Source organism: Melospiza melodia, chromosome 3 (assembly GCF_035770615.1).
Source record: "Melospiza melodia melodia isolate bMelMel2 chromosome 3, bMelMel2.pri, whole genome shotgun sequence".
NCBI lineage: Eukaryota > Metazoa > Chordata > Aves > Passeriformes > Passerellidae > Melospiza > Melospiza melodia.
This window is the reverse complement of record NC_086196.1, coordinates 36,802,281-36,828,321: the sequence shown is the minus strand read 5'-3', so window position 1 is coordinate 36,828,321 and position 26,041 is coordinate 36,802,281. Positions and strand designations below refer to the sequence as shown.

The 26,041-nt window shown below is 40.8% G+C and overlaps 1 protein-coding gene across 1 annotated transcript in view; it reads left to right on the top strand.

Annotated features, from left to right (window-relative positions):
- CNKSR3 (CNKSR family member 3) overlaps window positions 1–26,041 on the top strand; it is a 55,549-nt gene that overhangs the window by 6,934 nt on the left and 22,574 nt on the right. Inside the window, exon 2 of the mRNA XM_063151324.1 lies at window positions 22,130–22,293. Within this exon, the coding sequence (XP_063007394.1) occupies window positions 22,130–22,293 (164 nt within the window). The remainder of the gene's footprint in view (window positions 1–22,129; window positions 22,294–26,041) is intronic.

Here is a 26,041-nt window from a genome sequence, read left to right as displayed (position 1 = left end):
CTGAATTCTGTTATAACACTGTATCAGTGCTGTCTTAAAGTAGTTTCTAATATGCTCCTTCTCTATACAACGTTTTGAATGAAGAATGTTCTTTGTCACTGTAATGACAAAATGTATTTTTTGGACTGTTTCTTAGACTAGTAGTTAGGTGTAGGTAAGCAAAGTTTATGGTGTGTTGTTGCAATCAAAGCTTTGTGGCATAAATGTGATCTTATCTTACTCCTTGATCAAAGGAAAGAACTTAATTGGTGCTCATCAAGGGCTAAGGCTTCTGCTAAGCAAGTGTTGGTACATGCTTCTGGGCTAATCATCCTGATGTCTCTCTCTTGGGTGTGCAAAATGAATGTTGCTTAGGTTGCCATCCTTTTATCATTGTGCTTATTTATCTCATAGTCTTGTTTTAGTGAAATGAAGTTGGCTGGGTGAATGCTTTATTAAAAGCTCTGCAATAAGCCCATTTTATCATTAAATAAAGGAGACCTTCTCTGGTACATGTGCTTTTCAAGCCAGAAAAGAAGGACTCAAAGCTTTGCAGGAGGCAGAAGGCTGTACCTGAGCAGGTCTCTTAGCACTGCACTGCTGGCTGTGTGTGCTTGGCCGTGCAGGTGGGGAGGGAGAAGGGATCAAAAAGGGATGAAGGCTTATTTCCCCTCCTCTTCCCCCTCCTCACCTTCCCCAGTAAGACTTGCCCTATGTAGAGGGCTCTAAGAACAAGTTCAGGCATGCCTGAGGAATGTGGCCTGAAAAACGTGTAGAGGATGGAGATGTGCCCGCCCAGAGAGTACTGCCGAGGAAAAGTGGGAACCTAGTGAAATGCAGATACCTACTCTGATGTGAAACCTTTTTTTTCCTCCCTCCCTGTCTTGTTCTAGTCACTGCTTCACTGCATCTTGTGCAAGGTGTTGGATTCTGTTTGTATTCTGTCAATTTCATCAAACAGAATTATAAAAGTATTAAGGCGAAAGTTACACTTAATATTGACATTCCTAAGGCGAGCTGTAATGGAAACTTTGGAAGAAAGAGGAGACAAAAGATACAAATGCTATAAGTTCTGTGTGTTTGTAGTCTTTTTCATCCAAATTTGTAGTATGTCTTGTGGTATTTGGACTTTGTTTTTACTAGAGGGTGTAATGTTATACCTCTTGTGAAATGTAATCCCTGTGTCAACATAAAAGCATTGTAGTTGTTTCCTTGTATTTCAAAATAGTTCATCTTTTCTCTTGGCTATACCTACTTCACACTATTTCAGACAATAACATTGGATAAATAAATCTATATGTGATTGTGATTGAAACAAGAACTTGGAAATCAAACCTGCCAATAACATTTCTATATCTTGCTGGTTTTTGTTTTGTCTTCTCATAACATATTAGGCATCACTGCACTAAAAAAAAAAAAAAGGTAAAAACATATTTTGCCCTCAGTTATGATTATAATTTAAAGATAATCTTGGAGGAACATGTAATATTGGAGTTTGGCTGAGGATGAGTTTCATTGCTTATTTGTGGGGGTAAGTGTGGGTTTGATGCGGCAGTGCCGAGGCTGGAGCATTCAAATGGACTGAGGTGGGTGCTGTCCTTCCATAGCAGGTACTCTCTGCCAGTGGGTGCTCTGAGGGGTGGGGGATCTATTTTTATGGTTGCTCTTATGACAGTTTCACTGTAATTTAATATTTGGGACTAGGGTACACCTAGGCTTTGGGACTGGTCGTACCAGAGTGATGCTGACTGCTAGGATTCTGGCCAATTGTACTTGTATTCAGATTTTAAAACTTCAAGAGAAGATGAATGAAGTAGAGCCTTGAGAAACAAAGCCTCTGGGAGCTGATGAAGTGTTCTTTTGTTGCCTTATGCAATTATTGTCTTAATTTAAAATTAACACATTGTTATCACGGTGTCCCTGGTGTTAACCCTTTTTTTTATTCTGTTCTATTTCATACAATAACATTGGACAAATAAATCTATATGTGGTTGAAACAAGGGCTTAGAAATCAAAGCTGCCAATAACATTTTTATATCTTGCTGGTTTTGCTTTTATCTCCTCATGACACATCTTTTTAGACCACAGCATGGTGTGTAAGTTCCAAGCTAGTTAGCATCTTTGGTCTATAAAATCATCTCTTCAGACAAGACAATTAATAATAATTATTAATTAATTAATTAATAATCCCATTGGATGTTGCCATGGCACCAGTAACAGCAATATGTGCCATTTTTTATTGTAGTAAGATTATTGCTGCCTTCTCCAAGTGATGTATTTGGAGAGGAATTCTAGCTCTCAGTAGAGTCAGTCATGTGCTAGGCATGTCTGGAGACTTTTGCTGATCTGCCTTTCATGGAAATGATAATTTCCAGGATGGTCAGGTTGTATGCACGCTTGCAGGTTTGTTCAAATTACCATGGCTTGGCTGCTGCAGCTGCTGATACCGAATGGACTGTGTGGTTTCTAACACATGTATAATTGAGCATAATGCATGTAAATTTTACTGTCCAATATCATCCTCAATTTTCCAAGGGTTAAGAGAGCCTTGAAATGGTAGTTGGAAACTTAATTATCTTTTGCGGCTTTACTGAATTATATTTTGCTCATTATTACTCTACCCTGTAATTGGGTGTTCTCAAAAATGTGTCAGCTTGTGAAAACTAATTTTCAGGTAAGATTTAAACTATTTTCATTCTGCCCCTTATCCCCCTAGCAGCTTTGTTAGTTAGACATGCATGGGTCTTCCCTTGAGATGCTTCTTACACCTAGGAATTATGCATTGTCTGGAAGTTGCACCAAAAAAATTGTATTCTGTAAGAGATTTTAAAATAAAAGAGCCCAAACCAAATTTAGCTGTGAGAAAGAGGCAAATAGCCATCAATCAAATTGCCTGACTTCCCAACAAATACCTGATGGTTCTTAATACCAATGCAAATACCTGTGGCTTAAAAGTATCGGTGACTCTTGTCTGGAGCTTCAGCAGAGGGTCAGAAATATCTTGACACCACCCCCCTAGGAGGGTAGAATATCTGCTCACATTCTTGCCTCTTCATCATCACAAAAAATGAGGATGTCAGATGGACTGGCTGAGGTATTTGTAGGACTCTTCCCTGCCCTCTCCTGTTTTACTTTTTGTCTGGGAAGGTGGTAGGTCTCCTGATCAGTTTAATGCTATTTTATACTTGCCTATGATTCAGACAGAGTCCTCAGCTTTGCCACTGATGATCTTAAGACACCTTTGGCTTTGTTATGGCTGGGGTGTTGCACTTGAACTCTGAGGTCTCTGCTGTTTTAGGGAGTAGCATCACAGCTAGGGCTGAAAGATATAAAATTATGAAAATGGGTCAGGCAGCTAATTGTTTCAAGCAATTGCTTTAGATGTTTAAAGTGATTATAAAATTATGGAGAAGCTCAAAGATTTGGTGTTTGACTGCTCAGTTGATACACCTTGTTTTCTGAGACAGTTGTGACATGCTTTAAAATGCCTGTTTTATTTGGTGCCTCAAGACAGTGTGGCCTGGTTCATGGAAGGCACCCTGAGGGCTGGGTAAAATAATGCAAGGAGTAAATTTTAAGAAGATAGAATTCCTAATGGAAATGTTGCAGAGCTTTTTAAAATGAAGTCATTTATACATCCAAGTAATGACAGCATCTCCTAGGAGAATCCAGTAGGGACTCCTGGGGATCTGTCCATGATGGAAAACTGTATGCACCATCAGCTTCTTTCTGTTAGTGTCGTGTCATTCAGCTTGTCATTCATCAGCAGGTGCTGATGGCTGGTGATTCTCATGTGCCTGTGCTTATTCCTCCCTGGTGACTGTCAGACTGTAAGGTGCTGGGCATCCGTGTTTCCTAACACGGATGGAGCAGGAGCTTGTCATCCCAAAGCTTGGCTATCTGGCAAGTGCATCAGCTGTTGCCCTGCAGCAGGCTGCTCCCTGACTCGCTCTTGGGTGGAACAGTAATCGCAGTGTTTGCAAGGGTGCGCACACAAAGGAGAGGCGCATGTGAGTAATGGACCTTGCTGCAATCAGCCACAACAGCTCCACATGGTGCTGCGAGAAGGCAGCCAAACCAGATTAAAGGGATCACCCCATTTCTTCTTGGGAGATAAGAGGCAGGCAGTTTTGCAATGTTTCTTTTTGTTTCCACTGTGGGAACAGGCAACAGAGTTTTAATTGCCAGAGTTCAAGAAAAGGAGCTCTTGTGACTAATGAACTGCTTCTTCAGCCGCAAAAACCTTGTAACTTTGAAAAGGCAAGCTCTTAATTGTGTGGTGGCTGTAGGGCGGGAGGGGTTGTTGCTTCGCATTAAGCACATAAAGTTATCAGGAACACAAGGTTCATGTGCTACACACACAAGTAATGTAGAGTGTACTGTTGCTGCTTTTGGAAAATGAAATAACTTTGTGCTTGACCTGTTGAAGTATAGTATTTATTTTTAGGGCCAGCAAAGACCAATAATGAGTATGAAATTTATTCTTGCTGCAAAGATGTTGACTTATTTTCCTCATGGAAGGGTCATAACCTAATACAGCTGACAAGGCAGGGAAACAGCCACCTTAGCAGACATGCTTTGAAGGGGACAGTGCTTTTGTGTTACCTGCAATTATCATGTAAATACTGTGATTAATATTAATATTGCATGTGATTGAATTCTGTACTCTTACTTACTTTCATTTTATTCCTTTGGAAGTGTAATTCTCTATGCTATTGTGAAGTTCTTTACAACAATAAACCAGATGGGCAGAGGCTTGGTGATGAGATGTATGTATGGGCTGATGGAAGCCCAGCTCTAAATAGAATAGACTGAAGGTTGATTTTTTTTTTTTTTTTCTCCTCCAGGTGGGATGGGTTTTCTGTTTTACAAGTTGACTTTTGCTTTGCCAGGAAGTTTTGCTGTGCAGTTATCTCTAAAGGCTTCCCTTGCTGGGGGTTTTGGCACGGAGGTGGGTGGGGGTCTGGCCTGTCCCCTCTATCCATAGGCTCTCCAGGCCTGAGCAGTTTGCTGCCTAGGATTGTCAGGGATTGAGGAGCTGCTCTTAGCTCTGGCTTACAAGTATATACATGCTTTTGGTTTCTGTGGCTCCCATTCCAGCATCTTTTCAGCAGGATTAGTGTGTGTGCATGAGATGGGTAGCAGCTGAAGTTTAGTGTCTGCAGACCAAGAGGTTGATGACAGTTTTATATCTCTTAGGGTTGAAAACATTGGGCTAAAAGAAATGTCTTTCATATTTCGCATGAGTGGGATGGGATATCTGGAGAGAGTAACTTTGGGATAAGAAGACTTCTATGTTGCCCTGTTTGTTATATGCTGTAATGTTCTCCCGTGGATTGCTTGCTTTTGAGATACTTCTACTTCTGTTGATTTGAAATCAACATTAAGAGGGAAATAATGCAAAGAAATTTTTTGTGCTTGCTGCAGTTGGAGCAGCATGGCTGTCTAAAGGTTTGTTAAATGGCCGCTTTGGGGTGAATATCTACAATGAAAACTTTCAGTAGTTATTTCTGATCAACATTACTCTTTTGACTGTACTTTCCTTTTTTCCTTGTATTTTCCTGTTAATGTGATCTTTTCTAGATGATATTCTGTTGTGTTGGTCTTACTTGGGTAACTTGTCACTTACTTGACATAACTTACTTGTCTCCTATCTGTTTTACAATAATTTTCAGAGGTATTTGGACTTTTTTTTCCCCCCCATTGTAAAGAAGATGCTTATAGATGTGACAAAAGAAAGCATTTTTAAAAGAAAAATAATTAATTATTTTAGCCCTTGTATGGAGAGCCCTTATTCTTTTCCAGCTAATGGTAAGAAGAGGGGAGTGCTTGGTGGCTTCTGTGAGGATAGCCTGCAAATAAGTTGTTCACAATTTTCTGCTTATGGGTCTCTATTACTGGTGCAGAGGGCACTGCTGGAGCTGGTGGGTTTCCTGGTAGTTTTAGTTGAGGGGATGTGGAGAAGGTGTCACTCTCAGCAGTCTCGGTTTGGGCATGCAAAGCCAGGTCTGCATGAACAGAGATTAATGTGTGAGACACTTTCTTTGCTCTTTAATAACTTCTAAATATCGCTAATGCCTTTAATTCAGAAAATAAACCCTCCTCTTTCTGCCTCTGCCCCCCCTTCTCTTCCCTTCCCCCACCACTCCCCAGCTCGTGTAAGGACCTAATGATTAACTCGGGTGTAAGTAAGGTCACTGCAGTGCCTGTAAGAGAAGAATAAAACGTGATCAAACAAGCTTCCATAAATCACAATCTTAAAAGTCCATTTCCATAAAGTTGACAAATAGGGGCACTCTCAGGGGTTAAAGTGGTACAACCTGGTTGCAGGTTCTGTCTTCCCTTGCAAAGTACTGCACCAAAGTATTGCTTCTGAATTTATGTTTGCAAGTACTTTGGGCCCAGTGAACAATTTCTTATGATTTGGAAGTTTGAAAAGTCAATCACGGACTGGAGATTGCTACTCAGCAGTGACCACGTGGCAGATTGACTGCAGAAGTCCAATCTGAGGACTTGAAGAGGTTATTTGATCTCCTAAAGTAGCTTGAAAATAAGGCTTTGTGATACGAGAGATACAGTATGCATCCAGGAGAGAGGCTGCTAAGACAACTTGGAGTTGGTCAAAACAAATAAGTACATTTAAATAAAACTTCTGATATTTCTAGATAGGATGTGATATCTTTTTATTACTGGGCAAACATCTGCTTCTAAGTTTTTGCACCTTCCAGTTTTAAACAGCCCTTATATCCAGTAGATGACATTTTTAAAAAACAACATAAATGCTAGGAATAAATGTCCTGGCTTCTTCTAAATCAATATTTCAGGGACCAGAAAAGCATTGAATATTTTACAATGTGTGTGAAATATAACCTAATTCTTCTTTCTATCCCATTCTTTAAATGTAATGTTAGTCACGGAGCTATACAAAACACTCAGTTTCACATGAAACCTTGTGTTTACTGCTTCTCATTGCTTATGTTCTTGATACTGATTTACAAAGAAATATGAGCACTAAGAGAATGCTTGTGTGTGCTCCTTTAAACTTAATGCTTTGAAATGCAAGTGGAGCAGAAAGTAGAAGAAAAATAAGAAAATGTCTAGGTGAACCTAGTAATAGAAATTAGGGAGCAAAGTACATTGCATTGGAAAAATTGGTGTGAAAATTATCACAACCATTGTTTTTAGGACAGCATTTGCATCTGTATGTTTCTAGCCTGTTTTCCACTTGTTTATTGCAGCAGGGGGACAATAGGTTATTTTTGGTGTTTCAAGTAATGTTACAGGTTCCAGCATCAGGGCCTTATTGTGAAAGTTTGCATGCCATCTTCCACATTCATGCACACACACATGTAGGGTGCTCCCAAATTGTGTCAGGCATTGCAAATGCAAACCTTTTATGGGATTTTCATCCCTTCTTGCATCTGTTTTGCAAATACAGAACTCAAAGCTTTAAGGGGAGAGTGTCCATTTAATAATCTCTTGGAAGAGAGGCTGTTTAGTGGTTATGTACCACTTTCACAAATGCTATCCAATCCATTCAGTCTTATTGAAAACCCAATTTAGAAAATCCTTCCCCTTGGTTACTATACAGAAGTAGACTGGCTGATGTGAAGTTCGGCATAACTGAAATAGAGAATAGTTGTTTCTAGCATGCAGGAGAAGTATGGTGCTTACAAGGTGGATCAACCACTAGAGGAGCACATTTTCTCTGTGAATGGCTTGAGGGTTTTAGGAGGTATCTACCAGTTTGTGCCTCTTGTAAGGGTTTCTGTTATCTACCAGTTCATGTTCTTTCAGCTATTGACTTTGTGTAGACTGACACAGTCATGGGAATTATGTTTTTTTTTTTAAACTTGAATAATTAGTTTGGTATGAAAGCCATCCCTAATAAAAAAAATTAACCTACAGAGAAAATGATATTTTGCTAAAAAAAGTTTTAAGTGTAGCATTGTTTTATAATAAGAAAAACCAAACAGAAAACTCACACAAAATCATACAGATCAAACACAAAAAACGCGCCCAACTGTATAGTGGCACAGAAAAATCTCAGTATGAGGAAAACTTGATTATTCATAAGAATTCAGTGATGCCTTGTAGACAAAGAGAATAGTTAAATGCATTAAAATAATGAACTGAAGAAGCACTGCTTTGAAGTGTCAGTAGGTGAAAGATAATATAGGTGGAAATACAGATGACTGTTCTACTGGAGTTACCTCTCTGTGAAGCAGAAACACTTCCTCTTTCAGACACCTTTGAATTTTTGACACCTTGCAGTTTCATCTTGTGATGGCGCTGGTGTAAGCTTCATGTTACTGTGAACGCATTAACATTACAATTGAAATTCCAAGAGTCTATAAGGGAAAAGGCTCATTAAGTTGTCCATGAGTATTCCTATGTCTGCTGTTGTGAAAATTGTTTGAATTTGATTGTGAATTACTTTATAGAAATAATGAAGTTAGGTAAACTGGAAAAGTACAATGGTAGGAAGATGCCTTTTCTAAGTTTAACTTCAATGTCTGCTGCTTGGAAAATGTGATTAAGGATATGTAAGAGTTGGAGTGAAACCTGCCAAACGTACCCTTTAGTAAGGAGTTAAATGGTTTGGGGTTTTTTTTGCAAGCAGTGCAACCCTACATCCCATACCACATTGGGTTCCTCGCTGTCCTCTCTTTTGTAGCATTCACTGTTGTAGAGGAGTTCTTGGCAGAACAAGGGCATGGTGCACTCCTGCAGGGACTGCACAACCCTGGCCTGCAGATTACAGAGTTACTTTGAAGACCATGTATCATCCTCAAACACACAGAACAAGGAAGAATGAGCATTGTGCAAGGACGGAGCTGGATGCCAAGCAAGATATGAAAAATTAGCACACCCTAGCCAAAGCGCTTACAGTGTGACAACCCATCAGCAAGTAACGTGTAGGTGTGATTGCAGCCTCTTAACCAATGAGCATTAGGCAGCAGTCACGTCAAGCAGTGTATGGAAGCATAAATATGACAAGGTTGCCAAATGAAGTGGAAGGACATGTAGCCATATTGGTGTGGTTGTCGTTACTCAGCTGACTCTCCGCGGAACCCTCTTCACACTGTCTTTTGTCCAATGTCCTATCAATCATTAAAGAGCCGTATATTCTGTTGGTTTCTCGGCTGTTTAGGTGACTTGGAAAGGCCCGGGGTGGCCTTGGGCAGTCCGCGCTCCAAAGGACGAAAAGAGGCTTCAGGTTTTTTCTCGGTCTTCAGTGTTTATTAGTTGTTTATCTGAAAGATTTTCTCTTGGCCCGACAGAGGTCTGCACAGCAGCCAGCCATGAGCACACTGAGAGCCCCCGGGGCGATCACCTATCTTTATACTCAAAACTACGTATACAATATTTACCTATTTCCCCCAATACCTTTTACCCTTATTGACCAGTGCACTTTTAGTAATAACCAATCCCAAAGTGCCAACATCACCACAGAAGATGGAGGCCAAGAAGAAGAAGAAGAAGGACAGGACACGCCCCAATTCCTCCATCTTACTTCTTTAGACCCCCCTGTACAGAAATCTTAAACCCTGTGTTTCACTCTCTAATTAACTTATCCCTCCACCATTTACCCCAGTGAAATCCTCCTATCCTCATACAGGTGTCGTCTCCCGTGTAGGATCAAAGTCCTGCCACCAGACACTTCTGGCAACATTCCAGGACTCCCGAGCCCCCCAAGGGTGGTCTCGGTCACTCTGCACATCAGTCCCGAGGTGCTGAGATCCCACAATATTCCTTAAATCCATGGTGCCCAGCGCAGTCCTGGTCTGGTTCCCCCCTGTATGGCACCCATAATTCCCCAAAGCTATGCCTAAACCTGTGCCTTGCATGGTGTAATTTGCTGCCAGGTGGTACACTAGTGTGCCAGGGATGGGGAGTGTTGGTCCAGCCTGCTGTTTGCAGAGTTTCTCTGGTGCCCCGGCATTCCTCCCACAATATGCTCGGGTACAGTCGGAGAACATGGTGAGACCCCCTCATCACCTCTAGTTCTCCTCCCTTTGCTATGGTACTGGTGGGTTTCTGGCAAGGTGCAGGTAGTGCAGTGCTGGGATGTTGGATCAGGAGACCCCACCGTGGTGCTCTGTCATTCAGAGGTGAGAAAGTAGGGGACCAAGGGTGTTGGAGAGAGGAGTGAGACTGGACAATGGGAAGACTAAAGAGGTGGTCTTTAGCCATACATCATGAACTACAGGCTGAGTCCAAATTTCATAATTTCCACAGCTTCTAGAGTTTTTGCCTCTGGAGATTGAAACAATTTCCTATTCCTGCTATGGATTAAGCCACAATATGTATTCCACTTGAACAATAAAACAAAATTAAATTGTTTCCCTTAAACAAAAAAAGAATCTGGTTCTTGTAATCTTGTGAATGACTCCATATCTAACATTGGAACTATTTTATGTCCAGTGCTATTATATTTCTGTAAGCAAAATGGTGGTGTTTTAAGGACTTGTTTTGAGTAAAAATTCTCCTGTAAGATGTGTGTGTTAGAATAGTGGTATTAAAAAGAAACCACACAACAAATTCAGCATAGTCGTGTGAGCTGGAAAATTCTGGGAAATGTATTTCCTCTGTGGTTGCATTGATTTAGTGAAAACAGCTGTATCTGTTAGTAGCAGCAGTGAGATTTCTTTTGGGCTTCTCTTTGGAGCTGTTAATGGTTGTGAGGAAATGCACGTCTCTGAGTGGGGTCTGCAGCCAGTCTGGCGAGGATATGTGGGGGGTCTCACAAAGCACGAGCCAGGTTTCAGGTAGAGGAGCTCTCCTGGTCACAGTTGTGCCATTTTCTGCTCTCTGTCCCCCACCCCCTGCATCTTTTGCCCTTGTGTTTTGTAGTAACTCCACAGCAGAGATGGCAGACTGGGTTGTGTCCTCCTGTGTGTTTTTCCAATTTGCAGCCCATTATACTGGCTGAAGCTGCTGCTGCTGCTGAGCTTTTGGAGTCCTATTGCATAGTTGAGGCACAGGCATCCTCATGGATTGCCTTCTGCTTGTGGTATGTTGATGTTACATGGCTGGGCCAAGTCTCTCTGGTGATCTGGGGGAGCTTCACCCCAGGTTTTGGTGAAGGTGAGTCAGCAGTAGCCACCTGTACATCTCTTTGTGCTGTCTGGGATCCAGTGAATCTTTTGAGGTCGTGTTTGGCCTCCTGCATGAGGCCCCCTCACTAAGAGGGTGAGTCAGGGTGCTGACCAGCCTGAAGCTGCCATGGCAGCTGTTCTCCCACCCCTGTTCCTGTTGCCAGCGAGCTGCAGAAGGGCACAAATGGGGGTGTGCCCATGGGTGCTTTGTTTCTGCAGCAGTCATCCTGTGTGCCCTGTGCAGGAGGGAACACATGGTGAAGGGGAGTGGTTCCCTATGAAGTCAAGCTCTCTGTGGAGGGAGGGAGAAAGACCTTGTTTGTAGATTTTTCTCAACTTCAGCTTTCAATGGCCAGAAAACAGTGTGCTTTCATTCTTGCCAAAACTCTACTGTGCCTAGGCAAAGCTTTATTTGCATCAATGAAGCAAAACAGCTTTTTGGTGAACAGATCTACTGGGACTATAGAAGTTGCAAACTCCTGTCTGAGTGCAATTTAAAATGCCTTGACCAGCATGTCTTAAAGTGTACTTAGTGTGGAAAAAAAGCCTTAGTGGGCTGAGAAAAATGAATACCAGAATCATCTGGTTTTCTCCACTTTTTGATTTTGATTTTACTGCTTGCTTTTTTTTCTGCTGGAGAAAGACTTAGTGTTTCTTTGAGTTGTTGGGAAACAACTTGGGGGTATCCAAGAGGAGTGTGGTTTTCAAACTCAAGAGTGGAACAGATTCCCCACATTGAAACTGCAATGAAAGTTTCATTGTCAGAGTTTTGACACAGTACATGAGGATGATATGTTGTGTCACTAGCAGTCCATAGGACATATTAATATATTCTGATGTATGTGGAGCAGTTCAACACTCAGTGTGTGAGTGAAATTGATGTATGCTGGTGTAATAAAGTAAGTCACTTCTGGTGGTGCCCTGTTTAAGCAATATCTTTTGTTTAGTCACCATATCAGTTGCAAACCATTTAAGAAGAGAATTCTTTAGGGTATAGGAAGAAGCTGGCAGTATTTTAAGTCCTGTTGCATCTCTCTCAGTACAGTTATTTGGTTGTCTTTCTTGCCTCACATAATGTATGCAATTGTAAAGTCACACCGAGTGATTATGCTTCTACTGTGCTGAAAGCTCTGTATTTGCTGACATTGTCAGTCATGTCTCCACCGCAAAACCATTTTATTAGGTTGTGACAAACATAAGGTTTGTTTCACTGGGCATGATAGCTATCAAAAGTTTGCATGAATTAGTTCAAGAACCATCTTTTTTGTTTAAAACCCCCTTATTTTTTATTAAAATGTGCAATTTTTTCTGCCATTGCAGTAGTCTGCTACAATATGCTCTGTGGGTTTAAAATAATTTTTTTGGAGGGGTGTAAGTTGATTGCTAGATGTTATGGTAAAGAATTAGGATGAGAAGATCTGGGTCATGCTGGCTGAAGTGCTTGTGTGTCAGCTGGGGGCCATTCTAAACTCATGTAAGTACCACTGTTTCAAATGCAACCAACAGATAAATAGGCACACTTCTCCATGTATATTGGGGAAAAAAGATGATTTCTTGTTTCAGTTTGGAGTTTATAGTCATTCTTAAGTGATACTGGCGCAACAAATGAATGGCCTCATTACAGCTACAGCATACTGCCATTGTATTTGGTTCATATTGCCTTGCTTGTGCTGCACCCAGCAGACGAATGCAAGTTGCACCTTGCCACAAGTAGGATATTGTTTTTACTGTGAGGTGGGGGAGGATGTTGTCACAAGTGTCCCTGATGACATCCTGTGGCATTATTAGCTAGGAATCTCTTTGGGCTTGTCTGCCTAAAGCAGGTGTGTTCTCTGTTTTAATGATGTGTTTGCATGCATTTGCTGAGTGTTGGCTTTTATTGCATGTTCTGTTGAAACTAAGAGTGCCAGGTCTGTGTGCACAGAACATGTGGATATGCTCTGCTTCCACCTCATTCATGTAACGTGCCAAACAAAACCTGTTAAAGCCTGGAAAGATTGATTTTGCAACACGTAGCTGGTCAGTGAGTGATGCAGTTGATTCTTAAAAAGGGAAAACCAAAGAGTGAGTGTTGCTCTGTGTGAAGCTACTGCATCATATGGACCTTAATCCCTGATGCATGCAGAGCATACACCAAAGTCAGCAGGAAAAAACAGTTTGCATCGGTTCTCTTATTTTTTCACCCTTCATCTTTCTCTGGTCAGGAGTCCTTTTTCTGGTTGTGTGTAGGATTAGCAAAGAGTTACAGCTGAAATGCTGGCAGCAGGATATCATGCTGCTGGTTTTTTGAGTATGAACTCTTGTTTGTGGTTTCTGTTCTTTCTTGGAAACCCATTTTTCCCCAGGATAGGTATTTGGGGTAGCACCATGGAGTCTGACTGCTTGGGGCTGCGTGGTAACTCCTCAACAAGGAGGTGTCTCATCTCTTCCCTCTCTGTCCCAGGTGAGTGAAAATTTCACCCCTGGAAGCCAAATGATATTTAATGGCTGAATTCTCACAGATGAGTCAGTCTCTTGGGGAAGTGGGTGACACCAGTGAGTGTGATGGCACCAAAGCCCCGCGGGGTTGTGGCCTAGGGCCCCACAGCTTTGCACAGATATCCAGGCCAGTTCTGCTAGTGAAAAGCATGACTGCATGTATATTCTGATGCCTGCTTTTTCTGGTTAAACCTTTATGATGTTATACTGTATTCCAGTTGTATTTTCCCTCTTCCTTTTTTTTTTAGATACGTGACATGCTATCACTACTCACTTTTCTGTAACATTGCATTTCAATTTTGCCTTTAATTTGAAGTCTCAAAGCTATGTCATAATATGAACCCCCCTATGGAAAATGTTAGAAATAAGTTTCTCTTTCTCCACCCCAATTTTTTTCATGAATTATCTGAAAAAGAGCTATTAAAAAGAAAGAAAAGTCAACTCTACTTTGAATTTTAGTTGAAATTTTGAAATTAAATACCATTAACTTCTCAACTATTACAGAGCTGCCTTTATCACTGCTTATTGTACTACCATTTCTCCATGTGAAATCTCTTTGGAGTTCTGATGCAAATTCACTCATTGTCAATCAAAGCTGCAATTTATAAATTAATTCACTCTAGCAATTTTCCATTTGCTGTTAATATCTCAATCTAGATTACTAAACCCATGAGAGCAGCTGTGTGATTCACTGTGATCTATTTCCTAGTATTACTAGGGTAAATTTTTGGCTGTATTTTTTTAAACCAGTCTGAAAAAGGTTTGGATCTATCTTTGGCTTAAATTGACATCACAGTTCAGTATTATTATGTAGCTTTTTCTTCTTCCTCTCTACCTCCCCAACTCCAATTACTCTATACAGAGTTTTGCCTTTTTGGGAAAATCTTGTGTCACTCTTACAGAAAATGTTAAAACCAAGAGCAGCTTTCACAAGTGAAGAGAGACAGTTTTCTCAAGTCTTAGAATAGGAGCTCACCCTTGCTGTGAGAATGGTGAGGCACTGGAACAAGATGCCCAGAGAAGATGGATGCCCCATCCCTGGAAATGTGCAGTGCCAGGTTGGATGGGACTTTGAGCCATCCGTGACCAGTGGAAGATGTCCCTGCCCGTACTGGGGGGCTGTGGAGAGAATGATGTGCAAATTGATCATCTTTAAGGTCCCTTCCAACCCAAACAGTTCTATGGTTCTAAAAGTAATTAAAAGGGAAGCTGCCATCTATGTTTTGGTGCCGTGTATGGCACAGCTGTGGTAGTCCTGTGTTCTGTGCTGCCTGGCTAAGTGTCCTGTCCAGAATGTTTGCCAAAAAGGAGTAAATTAAGGAATATAAGAGGAAAGATGACACACTGTATTTCCTCGTGCATTTCCCGTTCCTCAAGCCTTAAACCATCTCTGTTTGCGTCTGTCAGGATCAGACTTGGCTTCTGTGGCACTTTCTTTCATGAACCTCTTCACCTTTCCCTGAATCTGTGTATGGATGTTGAGCATTCATTGCATACTGCTGTGTGAAGGAAGAGTCACTCCTTTATGACATGTTTGAACCTGTTATATGCTTGCTTCACTCTGATTCCTGTGTTGGAAGAGATGATGAGCAATCTCTGTTCTTTCTGGCCACTTCTGGCTTTCCAGGCCTTTATCATGTCCTTCTCCCCAAAGTATTTTCTTCTGTAAAACTTGTCTGCTTAGTTTCCTGAAAATATTTTTTGAGGAAAATTTGAGTTAATTTTTCTGGCTTTTGTAAAGAGAAGTCTTGCCTTCTAAAACTTCTGGAGTATTGGAAGGGTTCAAGCTAATTTGACTCTTTCTGAACATACTTTATGATTGTCAAGTGTTAAAGCTTAGAATTGTCCTCAGATTTACTGTCTGGACCAAGGCAATAGGCACTGCCAGAATGGTTGCAGTCAGTGGCTTTGTAGGGAGCACTGATAAAAAGTGTAGAATAACACAAGGGCTGTCAGTCTGAGATTGTGTCTATACTGAGCAACTAAAGGTTAAACATAGTCTCTGTTTCCCTTCTGGTCAGGATAGCTTACAACCCAAATTTACCCACGAGTTCTTTTATTACAAGGCAAAGCTTTCAGTTTTGTGCTAAAAAAAATAAATAAAAAGCTAAGGGATTTATGGATGGATTTGAATGGAATGAATGGATTTATTTTGAGGTAACATGAATGCATGAGTATGGAGCCTGTTTTTCCGGGCTAAATATATTAGTTGAAAATACTGAAAATAGAAACATGTTGCAGAAGCCTTTCTGTGCAACTGTCAGTCAGGGGGATTACAGAGGGGACAGTAAAGCACTCATTATCGAGGCTGGAGGCTTCACCATTTCCCTCTGTCCTGCTGTGACCTTAGTGAGAGAGCTGCCCTTTGCATCCCCACTGGCAGGCAGGGCCCAGCAATTTGTCTGGGACCATCCCTGTGGATGGGGGAGACTGACAGGAAACTTCTGCACAGTTCTGGCTGCTCTGGGCAGTGCCTGTGCTCAGCAAGGCTGTACCTGTGCCTGCTGGTGAGGCAGCACGTTGTGCCTGCTTCATCAGGATGCAGGTGCTCAGGCAAAACCGTAGAAGAGTTGCTTACAATTGACTACATGAGGAGAGCTCACTTAATAAACAATCTGGTTAGGCTGGAGACATTTTTCCATGGTGCTAGTAAGAAGCTCTTGCTCTCTGATTTTGTATTGTTTTGTTTTTTAAGTGATTGATACCTCAGATGGTGCCAGTGTTAGGACTGATTTTAAAATTACATGAGAGTAAAAAGTGGAATGAGGAAATTTTTTCACACTTGTACTAGACAATAATACAAAGATCTCTTGAAGGCATTTTCTTGGGAAGCTAAGACCTTTGAGCTCTTTTCTGGCCCCTAAAAGTGGCTCACACTAGTTGATAACTAAACTTTTCAGAAACTTTTGGAAAGATTTACATGAAAACATTGATGATAGCTAACAATCAGGCAGCGCATCCTAGGAAGTCAGTTCCTACCTAGGATCAAATTGTTAGTGAAACAAGTTTCTACTGACTGCTCTAGATTTAATTTTTTTATCCTCCTTTAAAATAACCTTGAATTCCTCTGTTAAAGTTATCCCTGGTTCTGTTTGTGATACTGCAGGAGGAGAATGGCATCTGTGATGTTATTGTGTAAAACCTTCCCACTGTGTTCTATATTAAAGAAAACCATGTATTTATTTTCTTCTCCTTGAACTTTTCTTATTTCTTTTCACCCTGTATCTGTCCTACTGAGCTGCTTCAGCTTTCAGCTGCCTTGCAGACGCTTTTTCCTTATTTTCATTTGCCATCTCAGGTGCTGGTTCATCTGCTTATGAAGTAGCTATTTTCTCTTTCTAGTGTGCATTTGCTGTCTTGATTCCCTCCTGCTTTATCTTTGATTAATTTCTTCCAGTCCTGGAAATAGAGGAAATGATTTCTGATAGAGGAAGCTATCACAGTAGCTGTTATAAAATGATGTGGAATGTAAATGACAGTATAATGGCATGTACCATGGGATATGCCAGAGATTCTCATGCAACTGATTATCTTTCAAGGCTTGGGAGAGATGAAGTTGATGTGTGCAGGGAATCTTTAGGTACTAAAAGTGTCAATGATATAGACCCTGAAGATGAGACCAGAATAAGAGTGACTTTTTCAGGTGGGAGGGTCAGTTTAAAGCTGAAGAGGCCAAGATGACTTTGGCAGTCCTATCCTTACAGGCCATCCTAGGTCCCAGGGAGCCCCTTAATGGGATGAGGGTTGTAGTTGAACCTTGGTTCTGTGCTGAGATGCCAGGTGCTGCCTGCTTGTTAGAGTGGCCCAACAGAGGAGAGAACATGATCATAACAATGCTTTATATCCTTGAGGCAGTGAGCAATGATCCCCATATTCCTGCTTGGTGAAGGAAAAACTTTTGTACTTGTGAACTCTTCCTCTTTTCAAGTGGCTTGAGCTCCTCCCGCTTCCTGCTGTCAACTTTTGGCATTTTATGAGCTGTCCTGAGAATCTGTTCTTAAATGTGAGGAAATTAATCCCTGTCACATGCCGGCTTCCCCTCCCCTCCTCAGTCCCTTGCCCTGTCCATCTCCTCTTCCTTGCTCTCTGCCCCCCCTGCCCTGCTGTGTGGGACAGTTGGCTGTGCTATCACAGAAAAGAGATCACAGATACTGCTGTCTGTTGGCTGTAGTATCACAAGAAAAGAGAGTGAGGGAGGAAAAAAGAGGTGGTAAGTCAGCTGTGCCTGTGATGGATTAGCTAATTGTGGCTTTATGGTAAGTAAATTGTTTGGTAGTGTCCAGCTCACGCTTTTTTAAGGACTTTGCTCACAAAACACACCTCTAGTTTTTGGGGAGTCAGGTATGCCACTGCTCCATGGCTGATATCTCTCAACTATAGAAATGTTAATTCTGTCTGAATAGAAAACCGATAGTTATGGCTGGGACCCAAGCCTCACCCTTAACTCCCTCCAAGTTGTCTCTTTCCTCCCCTCAATTCTTATACAAAATAACTTTCTTAATTGTGGAAACAGACTGAGATTGGTATCAGTGCAAATCCTTAAGTGTAAGCTCTGTCCTAATGTTTTTGCATGAATGCAAGGTATTGAATGTCTTCAGGGGTGCTTTTCTTGGTGGTTATTTTAGACAGAAAAGTCTAGACAGTTCTTAGGATCTATTGCACATCTCTACACCTGCCAAAATTTTGGAGGGAGTTTTGTTCAAATTACACTGCTGTTCATCAGAAAGTGCTATGTGAGTTGTGAAAACCTAACTGAATTAGTCTGTTTCTTCCACTCTCCCTCCCCCAAATAATGTCTGCTACTAGTGTTCTAAAACTTGAATAATATTCTGCAATTGCTATTTTTATTTATACCTTTCCTCATTCTCTAACAATTACATAAATAGAAAGGACATTCTTTTGTGCACGGTTTTGTTGTATGTGCAATAATGTAAAGATTTCACACGTGATTGAGACAAATGCTTTTTAAACATATTTTGAGTTGAAAATTAATAGGTTAGTTTTGAGAAAGGCTCTTCAGTGGATAAGTGAGATAAATATAGATACCTTTTTTCAATGTCAGTCTTAATTGTGTTTTTTTTCAGAAATACAGAAAACTACTTTCTTGCTTGAACCTGCTAATATTGCACTGTTGAAAATGACCGGGCATGTAAGAAAGTGTCTTTCTAAGTAGTGTAAGAAATTTTCCAAGTAATCTCTACTTGCTTTTTATTGTTTTTAATTCGTCTAAGTTCTTCAGCAATATCCAGACATTGCAATTGACAATTGCAAGTCTCCATAAGATTCTGAAGTTCATGGAAAAAAACACATGGAAAGAATATAAATGTGTGGAAGAAGGGAAAAATAATCAGTTCATTTAGACTACTGGTGACATGTGAATGCTGATTTTAAAACTTTGCTTAAATATTATTAAAATTTATTGAATTGGGTTATGAGTCCTTCCTCCCTTCTTCCTTCCCTCTTGGAAGTGTGGTTTGCGCATGATGTGTTTGATTCCCATGTGATTAGACATTTCATTCATACCATGGAAAATTAAACTGTAGGCTATAAAATGTGGTTGCAATCTCAATTAAAATGTTTAATATTTCCCCCTAGGTTTCTTTGTAAAAACAAAAGCAATTTTCCTAATGCTAGTAAGTTCATCTTAAACTATCTACCAGTACATGAGTTAGTGGGTCTGTCTTCACTTCCTGCTTTGCATAGTTTTGGTCATTTAATCTTAAATACCAGTCTAGCTGAGCATTTGTGCCATTGTCTTGGCTATTTTGAGTCAACGTTTGTGCAATTTTGTAATATCTTATTTTATATAGTCCTACAGTGTGGTTATAAAAGTACTGTTTTTAAGGGCTCTTCATTACAAATAAAATTTTAAAATAGCCCTTCATTTTTTTAGTAGACCTTCAAGAATGGGCAAGCATGAGTTTAAAAAAGCACAGGCAAATGAAGACTCATAGTTGTATTTTTTGGAGAGGGTATATACATTTGAATCTCCATGATTTAGCATAAAATGAAGTTCTAGAAGGGATAATAGGCAAAATCCAAACTGCATGAAGAGCTTTAAAAATAAAGCTTTGACTGCATGCTGAATGAAGTGTTTTATTTTAGGTGTTTGTGTAGTTTGTAATGGAAACTATGGGCTTACAAGAGCAAATGATGGGAAACAGTGGCCTGTGAGGCAGCAATAAAAATTGGGAATGCCAAATATGTGCACTGTATGTCATTCATGGTTGTGAATTTGTTTGAAAAAATAAATTGTTAAACAATGAAGGCCAGTTATTTTATTTTATTATTTTTCCTGGGAAAAGAGTTTGTATAGCCTAAGGAGGAATTTGGTGCCTGTGGGAAAGAGAGCAGTGGGCTCAATTTTCAAAATTTGTGCAGCTTTGCCAAGACATACGGGAAGAAACAAGAGTGTACCCTGAACAACTGTAGCCCTGGGAGACTGCTAGACTTGCATGCAGGTTTTTCCATTCATAATTACACTTAAAAATCAAGCTGTGTGCACTGGTAGCTCTGCACAGGGAGGAGTGGAGCTTCTTCAGCCAGATGTTGATTTACTCTCATAATTAATCTTGCCTGAGTCATGTGAAGGGGTGTCTGTCCTCATGCGCTTGGAAGGGTGAGGGGTGTGTGTTCAGTCGGGCTGTGCCTTTGGAGCCCATCCTCTGCATCTCTGCTGTGCCTTTGGAGCCCATCCTCTAAATATCTGCTGTGCCTTTGGAGCCCATCCTCTGCTGTGCCTTTGGAGCCCATCCTCTGAGTATCTGCTGTGCCTTTGGAGCCCATCCTCTGCTGTGCCTTTGGAGCCCATCCTCTGCTGTGCCTTTGGAGCCCATCCTCTGCTGTGCCTTTGGAGCCCATCCTCTGCTGTGCCTTTGGAGCCCATCCTCTGCTGTGCCTTTGGAGCCCATCCTCTGCATCTCTGCTGTGCCTTTGGAGCCCATCCTCTGAATATCTGCTGTGCCTTTGGGAGCCCATCCTCTGCACATCTGCTGTGCCTTTGGGAGCCCATCCTCTGCTGTGCCTTTGGAGCCTGTCCTCTGCACATCTGCTGTGCCTTTGGAGCCTGTCCTCTACACATCTGCTGTGCCTTTGGAGCCCATCCTCTGCACATCTGCTGTGCACAGGCACTGTGGGGAAGCAGCGCCTGCTCCTGCTGCTGTTTGGGCGTGAATTTGTTTCACGTGACTCCTCAAACCCCCTCTGTGATTTGAGTCAAGTGTTTTCTTGGTGGTAGAGTGTGCTGGGAGTGCTTGTTTTCCAGGCTGCTGCTGCAGCTCCACGAGTGGAGCTGAGTGCTGGTGCTTTGGCTCTTGTTTCTCTGTAGTTCAGGATGCTGTTCGTGTTTCTCATCTGCTGCGTTTGATATCCTGTCCATCTCAATGGTTTCCTTTTGAACCGGAGTTGTGCATAAACATCCTTTATTCAAGTAAAGGTTCAACCTTTTTTTAAAAAGGAATGGTAAAACAATGTAGCTGTATTGGACAATACAAAGAAGACGTCAAATGTGTTATTTGAATTTTTGCTCATGTCAACTGTTTTCAGTGAGTGTGGTTTATTCCTGTGAAACAGACATAATTGGGTCTGTTCCTTTTGCTCCAGCCAAAATATTGAAGGGGAACAGAGTTACAAGAGCACTGAAACATTTAAAAAATAACACAGCCATCCAAATTCTCCCCCAGATTGTTGCTGTTCACAGGCTCTTAAACAACAGAGGAAATAAGGAAAATATACAAGGAAACAGGATTAACACGTGAAGCTTAGAGTAAAATGAGATTAAAACCAGAAACACTTTCTGTAATCACTTGGAAAAACTTACTGTAGAGAACAGGATCATAGAATCATTGTTTAAAGTGAGGATTTTGGGGATATTGCTGGGACAAAATAGTCTAAACTGTTTTAAAAATACTTCTAGATAGAAAAATGATTTAGATTTCTTATTGGTGTGTGTTGTTGATCCTCAGAAAGGGGAAGCAATGGCTCCTTCAGGAAGCTGCAGGCTCTTATAAATCAAGGTAATAATGAGACTTGAGCCAAACATCCTTTTGATTGCTTTGCCTCTGTTTTATTTTTTTTTTTTTTTTTTTGATCATTTTCCTTCTCATCAGTTTATGCTTTTGTTTCTTTGCTTGTTTAACAGGCTTTGGGCAAGATCCTTCTTCTTGCCTTGCCCTGGGTGTTTTTTTTTTTTTTTTGGACGGTTGTTATTTGTTATTTTTTTGTTGTTGCTATGGATGCCCCTCAGGGTTTGGGTTACCCTGATGTGTATGTCCCTTGGTCACTTTGCCTGTGCAGACAACAAAGCACATTTTTACTGGCTGAGCTTGATCCACAAGGAGCAGGCAGGCTGTGCCTTGACTTAGGTGACCCAAGGATCCCCATAACTTATGTGCTCTATTTCTGTGCTCCTGTGGCACAACCTCAGCCACTGCAAGTTTCATTCATAATTTTGCATTGTATATTATATGAACTTTAAATTTCTGCCTTTTGCTAGATTTTTTTTTTTTTTTTGGGAGGGGTATGTTTGTTTGTTTCTAATGTCCCCTTGTCTCTCTTTTGTGTTTTGGTAGGCCTGGATGATTGCCTGCAGCAGTATGTCCATAAATTTGAACGGGAGAAGATAAATGGTGAGCAGCTGTTACAGATTTCTCACCAGGACCTTGAAGACTTGGGGATCTCACGCATTGGACACCAGGAGCTGGTTCTAGAGGCTGTGGATCTCCTGTGTGCACTGGTTAGTTACAATGTGAACAGATATGCAAAGAATTTCTTAAAGGGCTTTTTTTGGTGAATAACCAAAGCAAGATGGGTAAAACCAAAATACATTTGTCTCTTGCTTTCTGTTACACATCACAATAAAATAAAAAAGTAAGAATTAATTTAATTCTTGCAAGTTTTGTATTAATAGCTCTCTAACTTTCCTGATAAGAGACAGCTTCAGTTCATTTGCTTGCACTTTCAAAAGAAGTTGTCTGAGTGATGATGTTAGATCTTGTGACTCCTGGACAGTTTGTCTTAGAAGACAGAAAACACACTGTTGAAATGACAGATGCTAGAAGTTCCTCACATCAGTTGAAATGGGTTTAGAGTAATTCTGTAGCAAACCTAGGAAGTGAAGAAAAATTAATTCTTGAGATGAGGGATGTTTTGCCAGCTCAGTTACAGTTTAGCTGAACTCTTCACTGGATTCAGAACTTAAGCTGTTCTTTTGTCCTACTCCTGATATATAACTGCAGATACTTTGAAAACAAACATGCTCTGAGAAGCATAAATATATTTGGGATTGTTTTACTTGTGCAGGCTTTATTCAAAAGCCATATTCTGGTCACAGCCTTGAAGGCCTGTTTGATGTAGTGCAGTGTAATGAGCACCAGAGGTGTATATATAATTACATCAGGGAGGAGGGTGGGAAAGCCTGCCTGATGATTCCTTGGCCAGCAATGGCCTGTCTTCCCTACATTAGGCAAGGTTTGGAGCAGCCTGCATATGCTTCTTAAAATGGAGAGTGTTTATTGTCTCTGTGATATGTGCTTTATTTGCTGCAGAGAGGTGCTACAGGGAGTGTTCCTACTCCACTACCTGGAGCAAACTGTGCTGAAAGAAGCATATTTATTGCAATCTCTTCAAACAATCTAAAATGTTTCTCAAAAAAGTTACTCTTATACTTTAAAGAGTGTTTTATTTCCTTTAGGTATTTGAGCTACCAAAAAATTTTAACATTAACTTGAAAACCTAATAGAAGAATGTAGCTGGACTGAAAAACAGCTTGTGGTGTGGGAAGGAACTTGTTGGGCAAGTGTGGGAGTCTGGTGAGTTAGTAAATGTAGTGTGGGCTGTATATGGTCCTGACTGAAGTCATCTACGTGGTAGTCCCCAAAGGCACTTTTTTATTCTCTTAAAAATGTTAGAATAAAGTGAACAAAGCTGGACAGCTGCCAGAACCTAAAGCTGTGTTTTATCTCTTACAATTTCCTTCTAATTTCCTTTGTAGACAAAAGTTTTGACCTCAGACCCATTTCTGGAAATCCTTTGTGAAATGCAGCTCAAGTTAATGCATTAGACAGATATTGCATATAACAGCTGAAGTGTACTTGTTCCCTTTTTAAGAGGTGAAGGAAGAATTCCTGTGTTTTCAGTATGCCCTTTCCCACCTTCTGATGCCTGTTCCCTTGGGTTTTTGGAGCTGCATAGAATCACCACTGATTTTGTTTCCAAGGGGTACTTGGAATGCTAGTGGCAACTAAATTTTTTTATTGTTTCTTCCTTTTGTGCAAGTGAGAGGTTTCCTGATTCCACCTGCATTAGTTCTTTGAAAGTGGGAATGTTTATTGTTTAGTGGATGTTTTGGACATATGCTGACACTTCCTCAACTTTGGAGCCTTGTAAGCAAAGGAACTATTTTTTTTCTTTTTTTAATACTTTTTTTCTTTTTTGTTGCCCCCTTTTTGACCCCACTGCCACCCCCCACTAAGCTGTCAGCTTACACTGTGGTGATGTAGCATTGGCTGGGCCAGCCTGATGTCACTCTTTGCGAGGTTGTCATTCTTGGTGGAGAAAGGCTGAGAGGGGATTTTGGTGCTTTCCCAGTCCTGGAGTTCCCAAGAAGAATTTTCCCTTTTACCTAGTTTTGCCTTGGCAGTTCCCCAGCTAAGTTTCCTTCAGATCAATGCTTTGGTTCCCTCACACCACAAGAACACTTGTGGCTCTGCAGGCAGTGAGGAAGCTCTCTTTGGAACCTCTTTCTCCTGCAATATCTCTTTTCAAGCATTCACCACAGAGACCTTTGTTCCAGCCTCTGTAGATCAGTTGCTAAATAGAGTGTGAACATAGTCCTTGCCTTCAGAGAGGACACCAAATGCATCTGATTTTTTAATTCAGTTTTTCTAGGGACTGAGTACTATTTGGCAGCACTGAGCTAAAAATGTGTCTGGAAGTTTCTGGTGTGAAAAGGAAATAATTGGATCTTGCTCTGCTGCTTTGGTGGTGAGGCAGTGTTCCCTCATGTCCTCATGGCAGTGGCTGCTTATGCAGCATCTCGAAGAGCCAGCAGGAGAGTGCGGACTGGAATACAACATTTCTGTTGCTCTTGAATTGGTCTAATAGAGTTTTCTGAACAGGTGTTGGAGACTTATTTGAGGAATTTAGAGGATATATCAAAGGACCTGAATTCCCCTGAAGAGGGGAAAAAATCATCAACTTGAGTATTTCAACTTTTTGTTGACAGTACTGCTTGGTGGGGGGAGGGAAAGGGATGGAAGAAAGATCATGTTTCTTTGTTGATTGAAGTATTTGGGGGAGAGGGGAACAAACATACATAACTTTGCTTTTCAAACCACAAAAGCAGGGACAGAAAACAAGCTTTTGAGGGCTTAATGAATATAAAACAATGTAAGCAAGAAACTATGCAAATATTTTCACTTGTAATGTGTTCTTTGGATTTGATTTCTGAATCTTTGCCTACACTGTATGATGGGAGAGTTTGGAAACAAAAATGCACTGGATTTTTCTTGAGGTTAGAATAAAAAGATACTAGTTATATACAATTAAAAAAAAACACCCCAAACTCTGAAAAACCCATTAACCAAAAAAGGACATAGTTGTGCCTTTCATAATTTTACTGGTGGTAATGTTCTGCCAGCATGTTTGCAGCATAACAAAATATAACATCATAACATGAAAAAAAAAAGCATTTGTGAACACTTACCCTTTGGGTCCTAATAATGTAAAAATCATCCTAATCATATCTATGCACTGCCACATAAGATTTTAGTTTTTTTAGATGCTTCAAATTTTTTGTTGTTTATTAGGAAGTTTACTACTCCAGAGGATTCTTTAGAATGCATTTTTGGTAGAAAGAAAAGAGCAAGAATGGGTGACTGTGACAGTACCTTGTGTTAATTCTTTATATAGCCTGCAGTGAGTTGGGTCAGCATCTGAGCAAGCATTTGGATTGGTTTTATTCACTTTTTTTCCCAGAGCAGATTTTCAGTTCAATCAGCTGGTCTGTCTAACTCATCACATTGCAGCATGTGACCCTGGCTGTGAAAGGGAAGAGGATGCTGTCCCTGGGCAGTAGCAGAGCTCTTCATCAGCCCAATTCAGCTCTGACACGACTGCTCTGCTCTTTTGACTTCAGTTAGCCACGTTTGGTTTTTTGTTTTGTTTTTTTATCTTTTTGTTTGTTGGCTGCCTGACCTTGAGCCATTATTTGGTCAGATTGCTTTTTCTCATTAAATGAGATGGAGTGTAGAAAGGAGTGAACTCTCTCCTGCACGTGTGGGTGCTGCCTCTCCTCCAGCCCTGCATGTGGCTCCTCAGGTTAATGAGTAATAGCCTGGGAATGTTTGACATCAGGTGCTCTTGACCGCTGGCTTCAGCCTGTGTTTCAAAACAACTTTGATGTTTAAAATCAGGAGCACTAGTAAAGTGCAACCTTATTTTTGGTTCATAAGCAACATCTAACAATTACTTAAGCAACCAAA